At 32.6% G+C, this 16,171-nt stretch overlaps 2 protein-coding genes across 2 annotated transcripts in view; one reads left to right on the plus strand and one right to left on the minus strand.

Moving 5' to 3' along the window:
* Positions 1 to 2,270: 2,270 nt before the first annotated feature.
* On the plus strand, positions 2,271 to 4,609 carry LOC124949871 (plancitoxin-1). The gene is made up of 6 exons (XM_047495639.1): positions 2,271 to 2,703; positions 2,794 to 2,974; positions 3,097 to 3,607; positions 3,714 to 3,816; positions 3,898 to 4,036; positions 4,117 to 4,609. The coding sequence occupies exons 1-6, from the start codon at positions 2,567 to 2,569 to the stop codon at positions 4,255 to 4,257; spliced, it is 1,212 nt and encodes a 403-aa protein (XP_047351595.1). The 5' UTR covers positions 2,271 to 2,566; the 3' UTR covers positions 4,258 to 4,609.
* Positions 4,610 to 5,984: 1,375 nt separating this feature from the next.
* The window catches only part of LOC124950245, a 67,338-nt gene continuing 57,151 nt past the window's right edge, over positions 5,985 to 16,171 (minus strand). The window contains exon 3 of the mRNA XM_047496698.1: positions 5,985 to 6,320. Within this exon, the coding sequence (XP_047352654.1) occupies positions 6,288 to 6,320 (33 nt within the window). The 3' untranslated portion in view covers positions 5,985 to 6,287. The remainder of the gene's footprint in view (positions 6,321 to 16,171) is intronic.

A 16,171-nucleotide genomic window follows, 5' to 3' on the forward strand; every position in this document is an offset into this window, starting at 1 on the left:
TTTCTTAATATTTATTTACGTTGTTTCTTTTTATTTATATTTTTAATTATGTTTTTAATTATGTGTTTAATTATGTGTTTAATTATGTTTTTTATTATGTTTTTGATTATGTTCTTAATTATGTTTTTAATATATTTTTATTAATTATGTTTTACAGCTTTAGGTAGGACCCATGGGATGGTGCATGCTGCATCTCTTTTCGTTTCTTTTTCTAGGTCTCATATCTATTTATATATATTTATTTTCTATTTGTATTTTATATGTGTATATATATATATATTATTTTCTGTTTTATATTTTTTTTTTTGTTCTTTTATTTTCTTTATAGCTCTTTCTTTTACAGTATAGATCATCGAGGGATAGGTTCATCTGCGGCCGGATGGTACATCACATGGCAGGATTCATCATCGATTTCTATGCGCGAATACGGGAAGGATAGGAAGAACACTGGCGCGCGTGTCGGCGGGCACAGGCGTGGGTGTTCTCGGGCGCGATTATATTACGTTTGATTGTTCGAATCGAAAACGCGAATTTAGAGTAGAGTTACGTTTTTCTAACACTCGCGTGGGTGTTCGGGCGCGTTTAAAGGTCCTACCGTGGGCTTCGTTTGATTTCTTCTATCGTCGATGGGGGTACTTCGCGAATTTCGGTTTAACAGTAGAATCTACGTAATTATAACACACACGTGAGTGTCGCGACGCGATTAGTATTTCTAAGGAGTGCGCTTTGTTTGTTCGAAATTCGGAAAGCACGAATTCAGATGTGCTTAATAATCCGTTATGTCTGAAGCAGACGGTACATCGGTGGAGCTATCTGTAAGAGGTGTGTTGTAGCTAAGCTACGCATACCCTGTTAGTTAAGAAGCCAGTGCATTGAAGCGGAAAGGTATCGCGGATCGGTATCGCGGAACGCGGATTTTAGAGTAGAGTCAGCGTTAGCTCGTGGGTCTCCAAATGCAGCAACTTCCACGTAGTGAGACCTGGGTCGGTAATACTTGCAAAGTCTAATTGTAAATATTATAATGTAAGTATTATCGAGCAAATGGCTGCATACTTTAATGTAATTTCAAAATCATATTTTAATTGAGTATTGACACTTAACATTGCCAATAGTATTTCTATAGGCGAATAGATAAGATATAGTTAAATTCAAAAATAATTTCTTTATATTCTCAATTTTATATATTAATTAGCATATGTATTAATTATATTTATTATTCTTTATGCATCGTGAAGCAAATGCGTACCGACGTCGGATCTAGCACGGATCACTGCATGACGCATGTAGAATCAAATCAAGATATATGTACATATGAGAGACTGAAAAATGTGAATTGAGAATAATTAAACGAGCTTATAGACGATACGAAAGATGTATGGTGATGACAGCTTTTTCCGTTTATATTCATAGTTCATATTTTATCCATACCTGTTGTTAAATCACACATGTTTTGAACGTAAAGATAGTGAACAATCATAATGGATAAATATTGATATGATGTTTCGAAAGTACAAGAAGATGATGGATCAAATGTACCGGATATTTTCAACTAATCTACGAGGGGTGTGCTTCTTGTCAAAAACACCACGATGATTTCGAAGGCTTATTATCGTCGCAAATAATTTTTTATTTCTACATTGAATATCGAATTTTTTTTTGTCAAATATTTCTATTCTTATTGTATTTTGTTATTACAATTCTATTTCTACTGCCTGTTATATAAATTTTACCTGTCGGTAAAACAGGCATCTATTTCGGGGTGTAGAGTAGAGTTTACTGATCGACGATAAAGTAGATTCTTGTTTTATTGAGAAAAAGAAGTGAGACAATATTAATTTCCTGGTTTATCGGCTATAGGTATTGTAGGCATATAAGTTTTCTATGTTTCCATTTGAGAAATGTTTGGTCATAGTAGATTTCTGTTTTTCTCACTGTCGGTAATAATAAATTCTTGTTTTATTGACCTAGGAAAAAATACTTTGACAATTAATTTCCGTCTACAGACCGACGACTAAATATCGAAATTTTCTTTTTACATAGGTTTTAAGGTTAAATAATTTATTCTTTTGATAATTTTATAATTTTTGAAACAATATATAAGTATATGAAGCATACTATTCTTTTGTTTAAACAATGTACATTCTTAAAGATTACACGATATTACATTTTTTTGATTAAATATTATACTTTTGACTTATTTTCATATCCATATCTCAAATCCACATATTTCAGAATTCAAAATAGTTTGATTAGAAATAAGTTTGATTAGAAATGAAAGAAATCAATTAATCTATTTTTATATTTTTTCACTTTTGTCATATGCATTATTATTTTAACTACATACAAATTTTCTCTCTCATACTAATTCCAAATGTTAGTTTATTCGTGGAAATTTCATAATCTACACAAATTTAAATACTTATGCAATAGTCGATAAAGTATTTTCTTTATCACGCATGTAATTCTTATTTTGTGCGTATCTGTCTCTGAAGTCATACATGCATCGAGCTAAAAGATGGTGAACAGCTTTAACAGGTGACATAAAGTTATGACGTGTATTTGAATTATGCTTATTTGCAAGTTCAAAGATAAAATGAGTTTTTTAATGTATATAATATTTTTATGCATAAGTAGTATAAAGTATAGTGCAAGTATAAAAAATGGATTAGGATGTAGAGACAATGAAAATAGGTTTGTTGATTGGTACGTATCTAATATTGTTTTTGTCGAATTGTCAAATTCCTTTGAACTAGTAAGATATATAATTTTTTTTTTTTTTATTAATTACTTTAGGTATGTGTTATATAAAATTCCAAAGTTATCACACAGCAGTAATCCTTTAATAAGAACTGGATCTGCCTACATGTATATAACAAGTGATACTGTACTACATAGCGATTGGAATTTGTCTGTTAAAGGTATAGAAAATAAAACTTCTATACCAGGAAATACATTAGCTTCATTGTACAATAATGTAAATATTTTAATTTTAATCTTTTATATTTTTTTTCTTTTTTTCTCTCTTTTTTTTTTTTTATATATAAACAGACAAATATATTTAATTTAATTTAATTTAATACTACATATTATTTGTAGGGTATAGCAGAAAATATATTATCGATTTTATATAATGACGATCCACCGGATGGTAAGGTAATTGGAAAATATGGTCATGCAAAAGGTATAGTAGCAGCTGATCATGAACAAGGATTCTGGATGATACACAGTGTTCCAAATTTTCCACCAATACCTAACAAAAACATGAGCTCACGTCATAATAATAAAAATAATAATTTGACAATAGATGCTCTTCCATCTAATTTTGAGTATAGTTATCCAACATCAGGACATGTTCGTGGACAAAGTTTTTTATGTATTTCTTTGAAAGCTGATCAATTGGATATAGTTGGTCGTCAATTAATTTACAATCAAATTATAGTTTATGGAAAGAATCTTCCAAATGTATTAAGCAATCAATATCCTACTCTTACGGATGCTGCTAATCAGATTCGCATTAAAAATCCACCGTACAAGAACAAAGAGATAATAAAGTCATCGGCTTCATTGGAATTTGTCTCTTTTGCTAAATCCAGTAAATGGCAACAAGGTATATAAATGTATATGTGTGTGCGTTCGTATGTATAATATATATTTTTTAATATATATATATATATAGATTTTTAATTAATAATATTATTTCTATCAATTTTTAGATCTTTACAGCGATTTTGTGGCTCCGCAATTGAAAAGCAACTTATTTGTAGAATCGTATTTAAATGGACCAGGTAAATTAAACTCCAACTGCCATGGTTTAGAGTAAATATTTATGTTTTTTTATTAAAATCTAATGATACAATAACGTCAGATTAATATATATTGAAATATATACAATTTTAGGGTGCATAATGTTAAATCAGTGAAACTGCAAGCAGCAAATATTCAATTTGAAAGTACACAGGATCATTCTAAGTGGGTTGTAACAATGAATAATAAAAAGAATAAATCTTGGGTTTGCATTGGAGACATCAATAGGGCTGTAAATATATCAACCATAATATTATATATTTATAGGATAATAAGTTATTTACATTCTTAAAAATTTTATCATTTTTGTAGAATACTCAGTACAATCGTGGCGGTGGGACGGTTTGTTTGAATTTGTTTTATCTTTGGAAGAATTATCGTGACTCTGTTAATGATATAGAGCCGTGCCCTAAACGCACTATAATTAACAAAATTAAATCATTATTTGGATGATCTGAAAGTATTGCATATTATATTTTTAATAAAATATTAACATTAATAACATTGCTACTAATGTACTCAAGGTATAGTATTATTGCCGATAAAGTAGTACTCTATTTTTATAAACTGTAATTAATGTAATTATCATACGTAGGTTAAATGTACTTTACTGATAAATACTCATATGGTAAAGCAGTTTTCTAACAGATAAAAATCAATTTTTTTTATATAATACTTTAGTTTATTTTTAGTTTTGAAAAATAAAACTATAATTATATAATGTAATAAAACGTTCACATCGTGGAAACAAAATTCATCAGTGTTTTTGTTAATTTTGTACGGCTATTAAAATATTTAATTCTTATTTGGTATTTATTTGCAAAGAGGAGATAGATGTGAATCGGATGTATGCTCATTATTCAAATTATATGAAACTCGAATGATGTACATTAGAGTACGTACCAGCACTAAACCTGCATCGTATTCGTCGTATTTGAAATATACATCTACTACAAAATATGATGTGAAGCCCTCTACGCTACTTTAATATTGCCTAATACGTATTCATGTCATACATTCATGAGAACGTTCAGTATTATCCTTTCACTTGTAAACGAAATTACGTCACGTTACTGGGACAAAATTAAAATGGATACAATATTGTATTTTTATCTTGACTTTTAATTTTTCCTAAATATAATTTTATACATGAGAGAGATATAATTATCAGGGTTTCGGGTTTATTATATATATATATACACATACACACACACACACATATATATATATATATATATATATATATATATATATATATATAAAAACTTGATAAAAAAAGAAAAAATGGTATATTGAAGTCCTTTTACGAGAATAGGAATGAATTAACTGGTATTTTCATTTATTAAAACGATTTCATTTATTAAAAGAAAGAATGGAAAGAAATGTCAGATAGATAAAAATAAATAATCCAGTTGGATGTGGCAAATGGAAAAGGGACGAGTGTCTTTATAATTACCATTATGTAATAAAAGTAATAAGAAAGAGACTGTATTCAACCGTGACCGTACCGTAGAATAATTCAAGTAGAAAGTGAGAAAAGAGGAGGATGCATTGGGGGTTGGCGGTAAGGGTCGAAGAGGATGGAGAAAGCTGCAGTACTTCGCTTCAGACAAAGCCTAACGAAGCTTCTATTTAGCAACAGTAGGCACTGCGAAGCCCACCTTCATCTCTATTGTACTCACTTGTTGGGGTATAGTGAATTTCATCCATCAACGGAATTCTAAGCTGACAATGAGCATCTTTCTTACTTTTAGATATATATATATATATATATATATATATATATATATATATATATATATAAAATTTATCTTAAATTTTTATTTTCTTTTAATTTTTTTTTTTTTTTCATTAAACAAGAATACCTTTGATTTTTTTTTTATTTAAACTATTAACTATGATGATGAAATTTTGTCAATAATGTTAATGAAATTGATTAATAAAGTTATTTATTTTTCGAAAAGATCAATTTATATTCCGTTATAATTAAATCTTACAGCAGCTCCATATATTATCTATTTGTAGATAAGACGCATTTTTAAAAAAGATCTATACGAATTAAGATAATCTTCTTCACAGTGTTCTGTTTTGTTTTTATGAAATAAAAATTATTAAGCACATTCATTCATTCACATAAAGTATATATTTAATTTAATTTAAGGATTAGAAAGTTGTTATTGACTGATCAAAGAAATGAAAAAAAAAAAAAAAAAAAAAAGGAGAAATATTAAAAATTATTGCTAGCATAATATTCATACTCCCAGTTAGACATTTGTATTATGCGACAGTGGAAACAAGACATTATCCTGCGTGCGATACTATATTGTCAATGATGAATATAGGTATACCAACGTTTCTGTTTGCGACTGTATTCCTGAGTGTACGCATAGAAGGAGATAGATATCCAACGTTCGGACATTGACATCATGACCATTATTTATTGCCCATGAGGCGCAACACAACGTGCCAAGCATCCGTAACGGCTAGAGAATTCGAAAGACACTATGACGGAATACCTGTAACAGACAACAGGTCGTTTATGTCCCCATTGATAGTAGAAAATAGGTATTTGATTGATAATCCTATATAGGAAATATATCGTTTTATTTTTTATTTTCCTTTTTATTTTTTTTTTTTTTTTTTTTTCTTTAGTACGGCAATTTTCAAAGTGTATCACGAGGGATCTCGAATTTTATTAATTCTCACATTATTTATATTAGGAACATTTACGATTTGGCAACGTTAAAAGATATAACAGATTTTTTGCGATCTTTTTCGACAAAAAAGTTTTTCGATATGCATTGTATTAAAAAAACACATTGTGATCGTGTATAAATGAGATATACGATAATATAACAGTTTCTATCTCGTCCTTAGGCGAAGAAAAGAAAAAAAAAGGAAACGAGAGAGGAGAAAATAGAAAGAAAAAACAAGAAGAGGAAGAGGAAGAAGATGATGTAAAATAAAAAAGTAACTTCTCCTTGACTCTTTTTATTTTTAGAAAGAAGCTCGACAAGATTTCATCTCGGAAGATGCGGATCTGAAAAACTTGAGTGTCGACATAAAGAACACTTCTTATTGTTGCTGTTGCTACTAACATACAAAAAACAACATAGTCGAGAAGAAAAAAGAAGAAAAGTAGAGTACAATAACAATAACAAAAGAAAAAAAAAAAGAAAAAAAAGAAAATACCAGTTTCATATACTTTGATGGATTATACTCACTTTAATACTGTTTTCTTCTTTTCTTTTTTTCTTCTTTTTTTTTTTTTATCCCATTGAATCTTTAAAATGCAAGAGTTAGATTCGATCACGTATTACAATATTTCCTTTTCTGCTTGATTACATGTAAAGATCAATAATTCATCCCAAAAAAAATTTTAATAAAGGCAAATATATAAAACACAATTTTGAAAATTAATTTAACTTTCTTTCGTAATTATTATTCCTTTATACGTACCGACATATTTTAATTCTTGTTGTTAACTATCGATAATATACAGCAGGTATATAGAATTCAATAGCATTGAAAAAGTTTATTTTATTAAATTCTATCGAAAAGGAATAAAAACATTATATTACCGAAATTCATTGACAGCGACGGTTTAACTTATTATTATTTAACGATAAATCCTTATTGTATGTTACGGAAAGAGAAAGGGAGGATAGGGAAGAGTGATGACGAGAGTAAGGGTGCGGGGGTGGGTGGACATGGGGATGGGAGGAGAAGGAGAAGAGAGAGAGAGAGAGAGAGGGAATGTATAACTAATTTTACGATCGCAAAGCGTATATAACACACGATCTCTACAAAGTGTATCTACTATAATTACAGAGCATGGGAAGTTGCGGTTGGATCGATTATTTCGATAGTATAATATGACAATATTGATGGGCGTGTAATCACACCGGGGAATATATAGATATTTTAAGCTTCTGATGAAAACTGAACAATGATAAAGTCTAATCTTATTAACTTTTCTGGATTGACAATTAATTGACATTATTTTATTGAATGATTTTGGTTTTTTTTTTTTTTTTTTTTTTTTTTTTTTTTTTTTTTTTTTTTTTTTTTTAGAGAAAACGCATTCGAATATTTCGATGACAATATCATGCGGTAAAAGAGAAATATTTCAAATGATAGGGCTAAAAATATATTTTAAAAAAGATTCTCATGGGATTTGATTCTTGGTTAACTTTTGAGTTCGCGATGACGAAGTTTTATCTATCGAGATCGCAATTACATAGCGAAGAGAAAGAGAGAAAGAGAGACAGAGAGAAACGTCGAAACGTCGAAGCGAAATTTAGCTTTTCAAGTGAGTTTACTCCTCGACTAGGAAGGATGAACTAGTAAGTTGCAGAGCTTTCTAACAGTTTGTGAGTGAACCGGAAGAAGGGACGTTCGAGCGTGACTGTCGGTAAGAGCTCTTGATCGTTCGTGCGTAAAAGCTCGGTGATTGTTTCTCCGCTTTTTCTACCGTAGAGAAAACCTTTCGATTACCTTTGAGATCCTTTCAACGTACTTAGATACTTTAATTTCGACGTTATACTCTTCCTTATTGCTTTATACTTTCTTATGTATGAATGTATTTACATATACAGAAGAATACAAGAAAGTTAGATCCAATCTTCGATTAATTATCTTTTTTAAAATATCGATCGATCATATAAAAATGATTTATTAGCAAGTAGGAGGATTTAGAAAAGAGAAAGAAAGAAAAAAAAAGGGGAAAAAAAAAACAAACAAAAAGAAGAAAAAAGAAAAATTTTATTTCATTTATATCCATGGGAAACGTGAAAAGGCTTTGTAACATTTTCAATAGGTTGACGTCTCTTCGTAGAAACTTTCGCGGAATTGCCACACATCGGAATCGTTTCTCTTCCACTTGAGGAACATTCGATCGGTTTCCAGAAGAACAATAAATGAGAGTAGAATGTGGTAAAACAATGGACATCAGTACGCTGGTCCAGTCCAGTGCTGATACATACGCGTTTAGAATTCGAAAAAGATTTAAACGACTTTCTAATACTATTTTTCTCATTGAAATCGTGTCATTATTTTAAAAGTGGAAAATAGTATCGACGATGGTTCGACGTTAAAACGGCCATTGTAAAGTATTAAACGTCTTTTATAAATTACACGATATATTTTTCTCTCTGGTATTATATTTAAAATTCGATTTGAAATAAATGCGTGTATATTGAAATAAATAGAAGGACACAGATCCTTGGTAAGTATTTAAAAAAAGTTTTCTTTACGAAACGATATCGGACTCTCTTTTCTCCTTTCTATTTTTCTTTTTTCGTTTTTTTTTTCTTCTTTCTTTTTCTTCATTTATCGATTTATAGATTTTCTTTTTTTTTTTTTTTTCTTTATTTTACTTATATTTCCTTTTCGTTTTATTTCGCAATATCCTTCGATTCTCTCGCGATCTTTCCTTTCGAATCTCGTACAACACACACGACAAGCGATGTAGGAGAAATGGCGAGACTACCGGATGCTGGAGTGCTGCCAGAACAGACCGAGTGGACGGAGGTCGGAATTTCAGGCACGCTAAGTGCCTCCTTGATTTACTCAATCACTCCGCTACGCTTGTGCCTCTTTGTCTTCTAACTCGGCACTCAACTTCTTCTCGAATGTTTCTTGACTCTATCTCTTCTTCTTCTTCTTCTTCTTCTTCCTCTATCTCTTCTTCTTCTTCTTCTTATTATTATTATTTTATTCCTTTTTCTGTCCTTCGTTTCTTTCTTTTATCTACCTAGCTTCCTTGTGATCCTATTTAATTTATTTTCTTTTCTTATTTCTCTTCGAACTTTCTCTCACTTGCTCTCTCTCTCCCTCTCTCTCTCTTTCTCTCTCTCTCTTTACGAATAAACCTCTCGATTATTTCTGATTTCTTTTCGAAACTTTTCTTATCGAAGATGAAACTACAATTTTTCGATCTAATCAATTGTTTATATTTCAAATGTTTTCTAACAATTTTCAAATTGAAATACAACTATGTAACGATTTTTTATCAATATAATACGATCATTAATTATATTATTAGATCGACGAATTTTTATTATATTTTGGCTAACGTTCAGCGTGTTTATTAAATTGAATTAATATATTGAAATGATTCAATTGTAGAGATACGATAGAAAAATAAGATATTTTTTGATTGATGTTAAATGATCCACTTTTTTAATATCAACATGATTCATTATTTGACGCGCACCGTTGCGTTCATCCATATTCTAGAGAAAAAGAGAGGGAAAGAGAGAGAGAGAGAGAGAGAGAGAGAGAGAGAGAGAGAGAGAGAGAGAGAGAGAGAGAGAGACATTCGATCTATAGAAAATGGTAATTAAATCCTTTGATGCGATAATAATAGCGAATTTTCGAGTTAATTGCCGAATATTCGGAGTGGTTTGAAACGCGTAATTTAAACAGGCAGGCAGCCGAGGAACGCGGTAACGGATTCCATTAAAACTTTTCGCTCGGTTCGTACGATAAGTGACACGTATTCCCTAGCATACTCTCTAGCAAAAGTAATACATTTTAAAGAATTTGACGTGAAGAATTTACATTAGAAAACTTCATGCGCGGTAACGTATCGCAAATGACGAATCTTCTTGCGTAAAGTATTATAGTAAGAGAAAAAAAAAAAAAAAAAAAAAAAAAGATTTTGTTCGTAGGATTTTATGATATCGAATGATAAACCTATCATAAACCTTAAAATCAAGTAGATAAAGATATATAAATGGTTAGTTTGAAAAAGTGAACATTATTAAACGATGAAATATATCCTTTAGAATGAATATTGTTATGTTGGAATAAACGAGAGCTTAAGGAATATCTATCTATTATTTGTTGAACGTTAGTTATCGCTTAGTATTTAAGTTAAGTTACGTTAAGTAGAACGGAACAAAGTATAGAGAGAGAGAGAGAGAGAAAGAGAAAGAGAGGTAACGATGTCTAGGAAGCAGCAGGGTAATGCTCGACAGAAGCTCGCATAATCCCCGTACGGGCATCGTCTGTTTGATCTTGTCTCGGATTTTGCCAAGTCGACGGTAAAGCCGGTCCTTTCGTCGGGTATACAGGTTTGCACTTTCCACAGATAGCGTTGTTGTGGACAGAGAAACTTCTTCGTAAAACAAGCCTCTACTTCGTAAGGAAGGAAGGAAGGAAGGAAGGAAGTAAGGAAGGAAGGGAATAAAGGGAGGTAGGAGCCGCAACATCGGCTACAACTTAGTCCATGCAATTTGTTAATGGTAATAATTCTAGCTAAGCGGATTAAACACGATCGAGAGCGAATGAGAACGTAAAGGGAAGTTGTCATTAATCGACAAGTTAAGGTTGATACACAAACGGGGAATTTGAAATTAAACGGAACTTCGGGTAGATCTTGGACGACGACGTATCGATTAAGAGTTTGTGTGTTATGCGGCCAGTAGTACTACTTTCTTTGATTACATTGCGTCTAGACGACGTTATGTAGGAGGTGTATCTATGTATGTATGTATGTATGTACTTAAGTTGTTTAAGTAAACTATGTATAGAAAGAGAGAGAGAGAGAGAGAGAGAGAGAGAGAGAGAGAGAGAGAGAAAAATTACGAAAGAAGAATGTTAATAATTTATATTACGAGGAATATTTTACGAAACGAAATTTTATACAAAATACGATATTTATTTAATACATGATCGTGAAAGTAAACAGAACAGTTTCCTCGGTGGATAGACATTTGTTTTTGCAAACCCTATTGCACGTGAACCTAGCATATATTACACCCCAGAATATACCTACATACATACGTCGAATAATATAAACATCACCGAAATGCACGATATTAAACGTGTATAATTTATATATTTTGAAGTAAATAAATCATCGATATGTCTGACTTGATATAGTTCATTATTACTTCTTCAATAGAATTTCGATGAAAATTCTATTAGGATTGATTTTAGACTATTCTTTTTAGAAACTACTATATGGATTATTAATAATCGGTTTCTTTTTTTTCTCTCTCTCTCTCTCCTTCTCTTTTCCTTCGAGATAAATCATTTTGAATCAGGAAGCAGTAAATTATTCTTATCATTCGGTTCGGACGGGTCTCTCGAATCAGCCATATCATTTCGGTCTTCTCTCACGTCTTTCTTCATTCTGTCTCCCTAATACTCGAAAGATCTTTTCTTCCAACGGACTATTTCCTCCCATCATCGTGACGCCGTCGAGGAAACCCAAGATCCGCCCTTATAATGTAAACGAATCGGAAGGATCCGCTTTTATGTTTCTCGAAAATGGGATCCGTTTCGCTTCGTGTAGGCTTCCAAGTCGTTTCCTCGGCATACTCGAGAATTTCATTCTTCCGCAGCAATCTCTTATTCCTCGTTGTTCCTCCTCTTCACGGTGCTAGATACAAATTCGTCCAAGTCTGAGAGTTCGTAACTCTTAACGTATCCGAAAGTAGTCCAACGAGTAAGAGAGAGAGAGAAAGAAAGAGAGAGAGAGAGAGAGAGAGAGAGAGAGAGAGAGAGAGAGAGAGAGAGAGAGAGAGAGAGAGATTGCGATTCCAGTGATACCCATCTACTACATATATACATATATACATACATACATATCTTTTACTTTACGCGTAAAATTTAAATCACGATGACGTAAAGTGGTAAAACCGCATTCGATCGATTGGAATCATCTTTATTTCGAAGTTTGATTTCAATCTACTTCGAGATATACATAAAGAATATATTTATTCGTAATGAATAAACGAAAGACAGATGAAAATCATTCATAAATGATAATTATTAAACGTATCGTTTGAAAAGGATTTTATCAATTAATCGATATATATATATATATATATATATATATATTAAATCAATAATCACTATTACTTTTCTTCCTTACATAATTTTCTTAATGACAAAGAAACAGCTTAACTTTAATACGATTTATACGTATCTGAATTTCCTCTTATTATGATTTATGATCACATCATCATCATCATCATCATCATCATAATAATCGACTCCGCTAAGGCTTACGAACGTTGCACGATTTCCTCCCTGGCTTTTCCTTTGAATTTTCCGAGATCACGCGGTACGAGAGAGAGAGAGAGAGAGAAAGAGAAAGAGAAAGAGAGAGAGAGGGGGATAGCAAGAAAGGACATCAACGAAAGACATCGTCCGAATGAAAGCGAACGGAAATGCACTGGAGATCATGAGAAAGGGACTCTATTTGCTACGCGCCTTTGGCAATTTTCATTTCCATGTTTACCTGAGAGACGACGAAAGAGGAATAAAAGGGAACGACGGATGTACGTGCTCGATGACGTTTTCAATGGTCGTCGACTCCTCCTCCTTTCTCTCTCTCTCTCTCTCTCTCTCTTTCTCTCACCCTCTTCTTCCATCCTTCCTTCTATCTCTCTCTTTCTCTTTCTCTCTCTCTCTCTCTCTCTCTCTCTCTCTCTCTCTCTCTCTCTCTCTCTCTCTCTCTCCCTTTCTCTTTGCTTCTCTTTCTTTCTCTGTAACACTGAACTGAAAATGGAAAGGCGAACGCGAATCTGTTAGAAACGATTTCAATTTCTACCGTTTACCTTATCTCGCGAACGATGCCGAGAGCATATGAATTATTTCTAGGCGTATAAGAGGAATTCAAATGTACCTAAGGGTAGGAGTAAGAAAGTAAGAAAGGAAAGCGCGAACCGAGAAGAGTTAGCACGAATGGAGGATATAGAACGGGCAGTGTGCCAGTGGAGTACCAAAACCCCTTCATCGATCGCCTAACAACGTTCTATGCTTCTCTGTCTTCGTACTCCCGGCTTAACTCTTTCCCACTTTCTACCATTTGCTCTCCCGGAGGCTACTACCTTTACCAACCCCGTCCCTACCATCACTATTCTTTTCTTTCTTTTTCATTCATTCTTTCTTTCTTCCTTTTATTCTTTTTTCCTTCCTTCTTTCCTTCCTTCCTTCCTTCCTTCCTTCCTTCCTTCCTTCCTTCCGTCCTTCCTTCCTTTCTTTCTTTCTTTCTTTCTTTCTTTCGTTCTTTCGTTCTTTCTTTCTTTCTTCATTCTTCTTTTACGTTGTACACACCAGTATAAAAGACCGACATAGTGATATACTTAACACCAATGTGCCTGTCTTCGATTTTTCTCGTCTATCTTCTTTTCTCCCTTTTTCATTCTTGCTTCTTCTCTTAACCTCGTCTGGCTCGTTTGAGAACAGTTTTAAAGTGAGAAAATGACGAAGGATAAAAATCTAGCACGACGGCACGACGGAACAACTCGTGCGATGACGAAAATCCTCTTCCACGGATAAAAGAGACAACGATCGGTAAAAGTCGGTAGTAAAAGTCGAGACGGTAGGAAAAAGAAAAGGAAAAAAAGAAAAGGAAAAAAAGAAAAGGAAAAGTAGAAATAAAGAAGAAAAAAAAAAAAAGATGAACGTAATACCTCATCTTCTCCTTCTTCGTTTCGTTTCCTTCTGCTTGTTTCTCTTTTCTTTTTCTTCTTCCCTTTCTATTGTTTTTTTTTTTTTCATCTTCTTCGTATTTCAATGGGAGGCCATAAAGTCTGTGAGCTTCTGCTAATACTCGCTCTTAGAATTAATTACGCGGCTAACGACCCACGAGCCCAACTGGTTCACTCAGCTTTCGTTCGTTCATTCGTTCGTTCATTCTCAATTGTTCTAACTCGTTCTGGACCCTCGTGGATGGAAACGATACCATCTCGTCTCTCTTCTTTCGCGATAAAAAAGTACATTCATCAAGCTGCTATTCTTTTCTCGCATTATTCATAAAGAGAGTAGGGTGAAATTGCAGTGAACGGTAGTTCGCGTCTCTTCCTTTCCCATTCTTTTTATAATCTTTAAGAGAGATAATATCCGATGGATAACGGACAGAGAAAGAGAGAAAGAAAGACTGAGAGAGAGAGAGAGAGAGAGAGAGATTGAGATGAGTGCGGTTTTGCGTTCAACGTTAAATACGAATGCACCTCTAGGGAAGAGTAAAGATCTATAAGACAAGAGATTTTATTCACGATTTTCTTGGTCCATGTTGTCTTTTGGGTTAGGATGTGACCATGAGCGACCACTAACCACAAACTACCCAGTCTCGACTCTTCCAATTCCCTAAGCCAACTCGTGCCATTCTCTCCCCAGAGTAGGACGACGGGTTGAACATGAAGAGAACGAGAGAGGTAAATGAAGAGGTCGACTCTTGCGCGAGATACTGCTAGCAACCAGGGTGTAGTAACCATTAAACTAGGCGTCTAATAGTTCCTCTCGTCCACCCACGAACAATAGTCCGTGGCGAATGCCATCATCCTCTTACGACCCCTTTAGGAATAGTACTGTTCTCCGTTGGGTACCCGGTACACGTTCCAGCTTCCTCTATAAATTTCCTGTCACCCGTCGCTCTCGTACTATGTTTAAAACCAGAACGATCGTTTTTAATATCTTTCAAAAATAAAAACGAATAAAATAAATCAATAAAAAAAGAGAAGAAAAAAAAATAGGAAAAAAGAAAGAAGAAGAAGGGGAAAAAAGAAAACATCGAGAGAGAGAGAGAGAGAGAGGGAGAGAGAAGAAAAAGAATAAAAAAAATAAAAACGAGTGAGATAATATAACGAAAGGTCTTTTTTTCTCTTCTTCTTCTTTTTTGAGGGTTTCTTTCCTTTTCTTTTTCTTTTTTTTTCTTCTTTTTTTTTTTTTTTTTTTTTTTTTGTATAAATGTTCCTCGCACACACGAAAATTTTCTATCTTTCACAAGAACTCTCGTATTTCTTGAATAAGTAGGAACCAGTAGGAAACTTCCATAGAAAGATGCCACAAATGTACTTATATAGTTCCTCCTAAGAGGGACGAAGAGGCTAGCACCTTCTCTATACTCATACCTAAGCTTGAAGCAGGTGTACTTTGTTGAGCATATATCTCTGTCCGTAGCTAATAAATATTAACTAGTTGGCTGAACATATAGCTCTTGGACCAAACAACTTGCCGAGAGAACAGCTGAGTACCAAGGATATACATACAAGTATATATATATATATATATATATATATATATATATATATATATATATATATGTATGTATATATGTATATATACATATGTATTGTACACCAATGCGTATGTCCGCTTTTCTTCCATCTCTATCTTTTTTTTTTTTTATTCTTCCCATTGACGCTCGTCGTATGAATCTTTTTTCTTTCTTTTCTTGTTTTTTTTTTTTTTTTTTTTTTTTGCGAAGATGCAAGATAAACGCATTTTTGGTCTCATTTACGTTCCTTTAAAAGAGTTTAGCATACGTTTCTCTTTCCTATTGTAATATATTATAGACAATGTTCTCTTTAGAGCTGTCGTTTATAATGATAGATAGACAGAGAGA

Source organism: Vespa velutina, chromosome 6 (assembly GCF_912470025.1).
Source record: "Vespa velutina chromosome 6, iVesVel2.1, whole genome shotgun sequence".
Lineage (NCBI taxonomy): Eukaryota > Metazoa > Arthropoda > Insecta > Hymenoptera > Vespidae > Vespa > Vespa velutina.

Coding starts and splice junctions, on each gene's coding strand:
- LOC124949871 (XM_047495639.1), top strand. CDS start 2,567: ATGCTTATTTGCAAGTTCAAAGATAAAATGAGTTTTTTAATGTATATA. Junction 3,608..3,713: donor ATCCAGTAAATGGCAACAAG/GTATATAAATGT, acceptor ATCAATTTTTAG/ATCTTTACAGCGATTTTGTG. Junction 4,037..4,116: donor TTGGAGACATCAATAGGGCT/GTAAATATATCA, acceptor TCATTTTTGTAG/AATACTCAGTACAATCGTGG.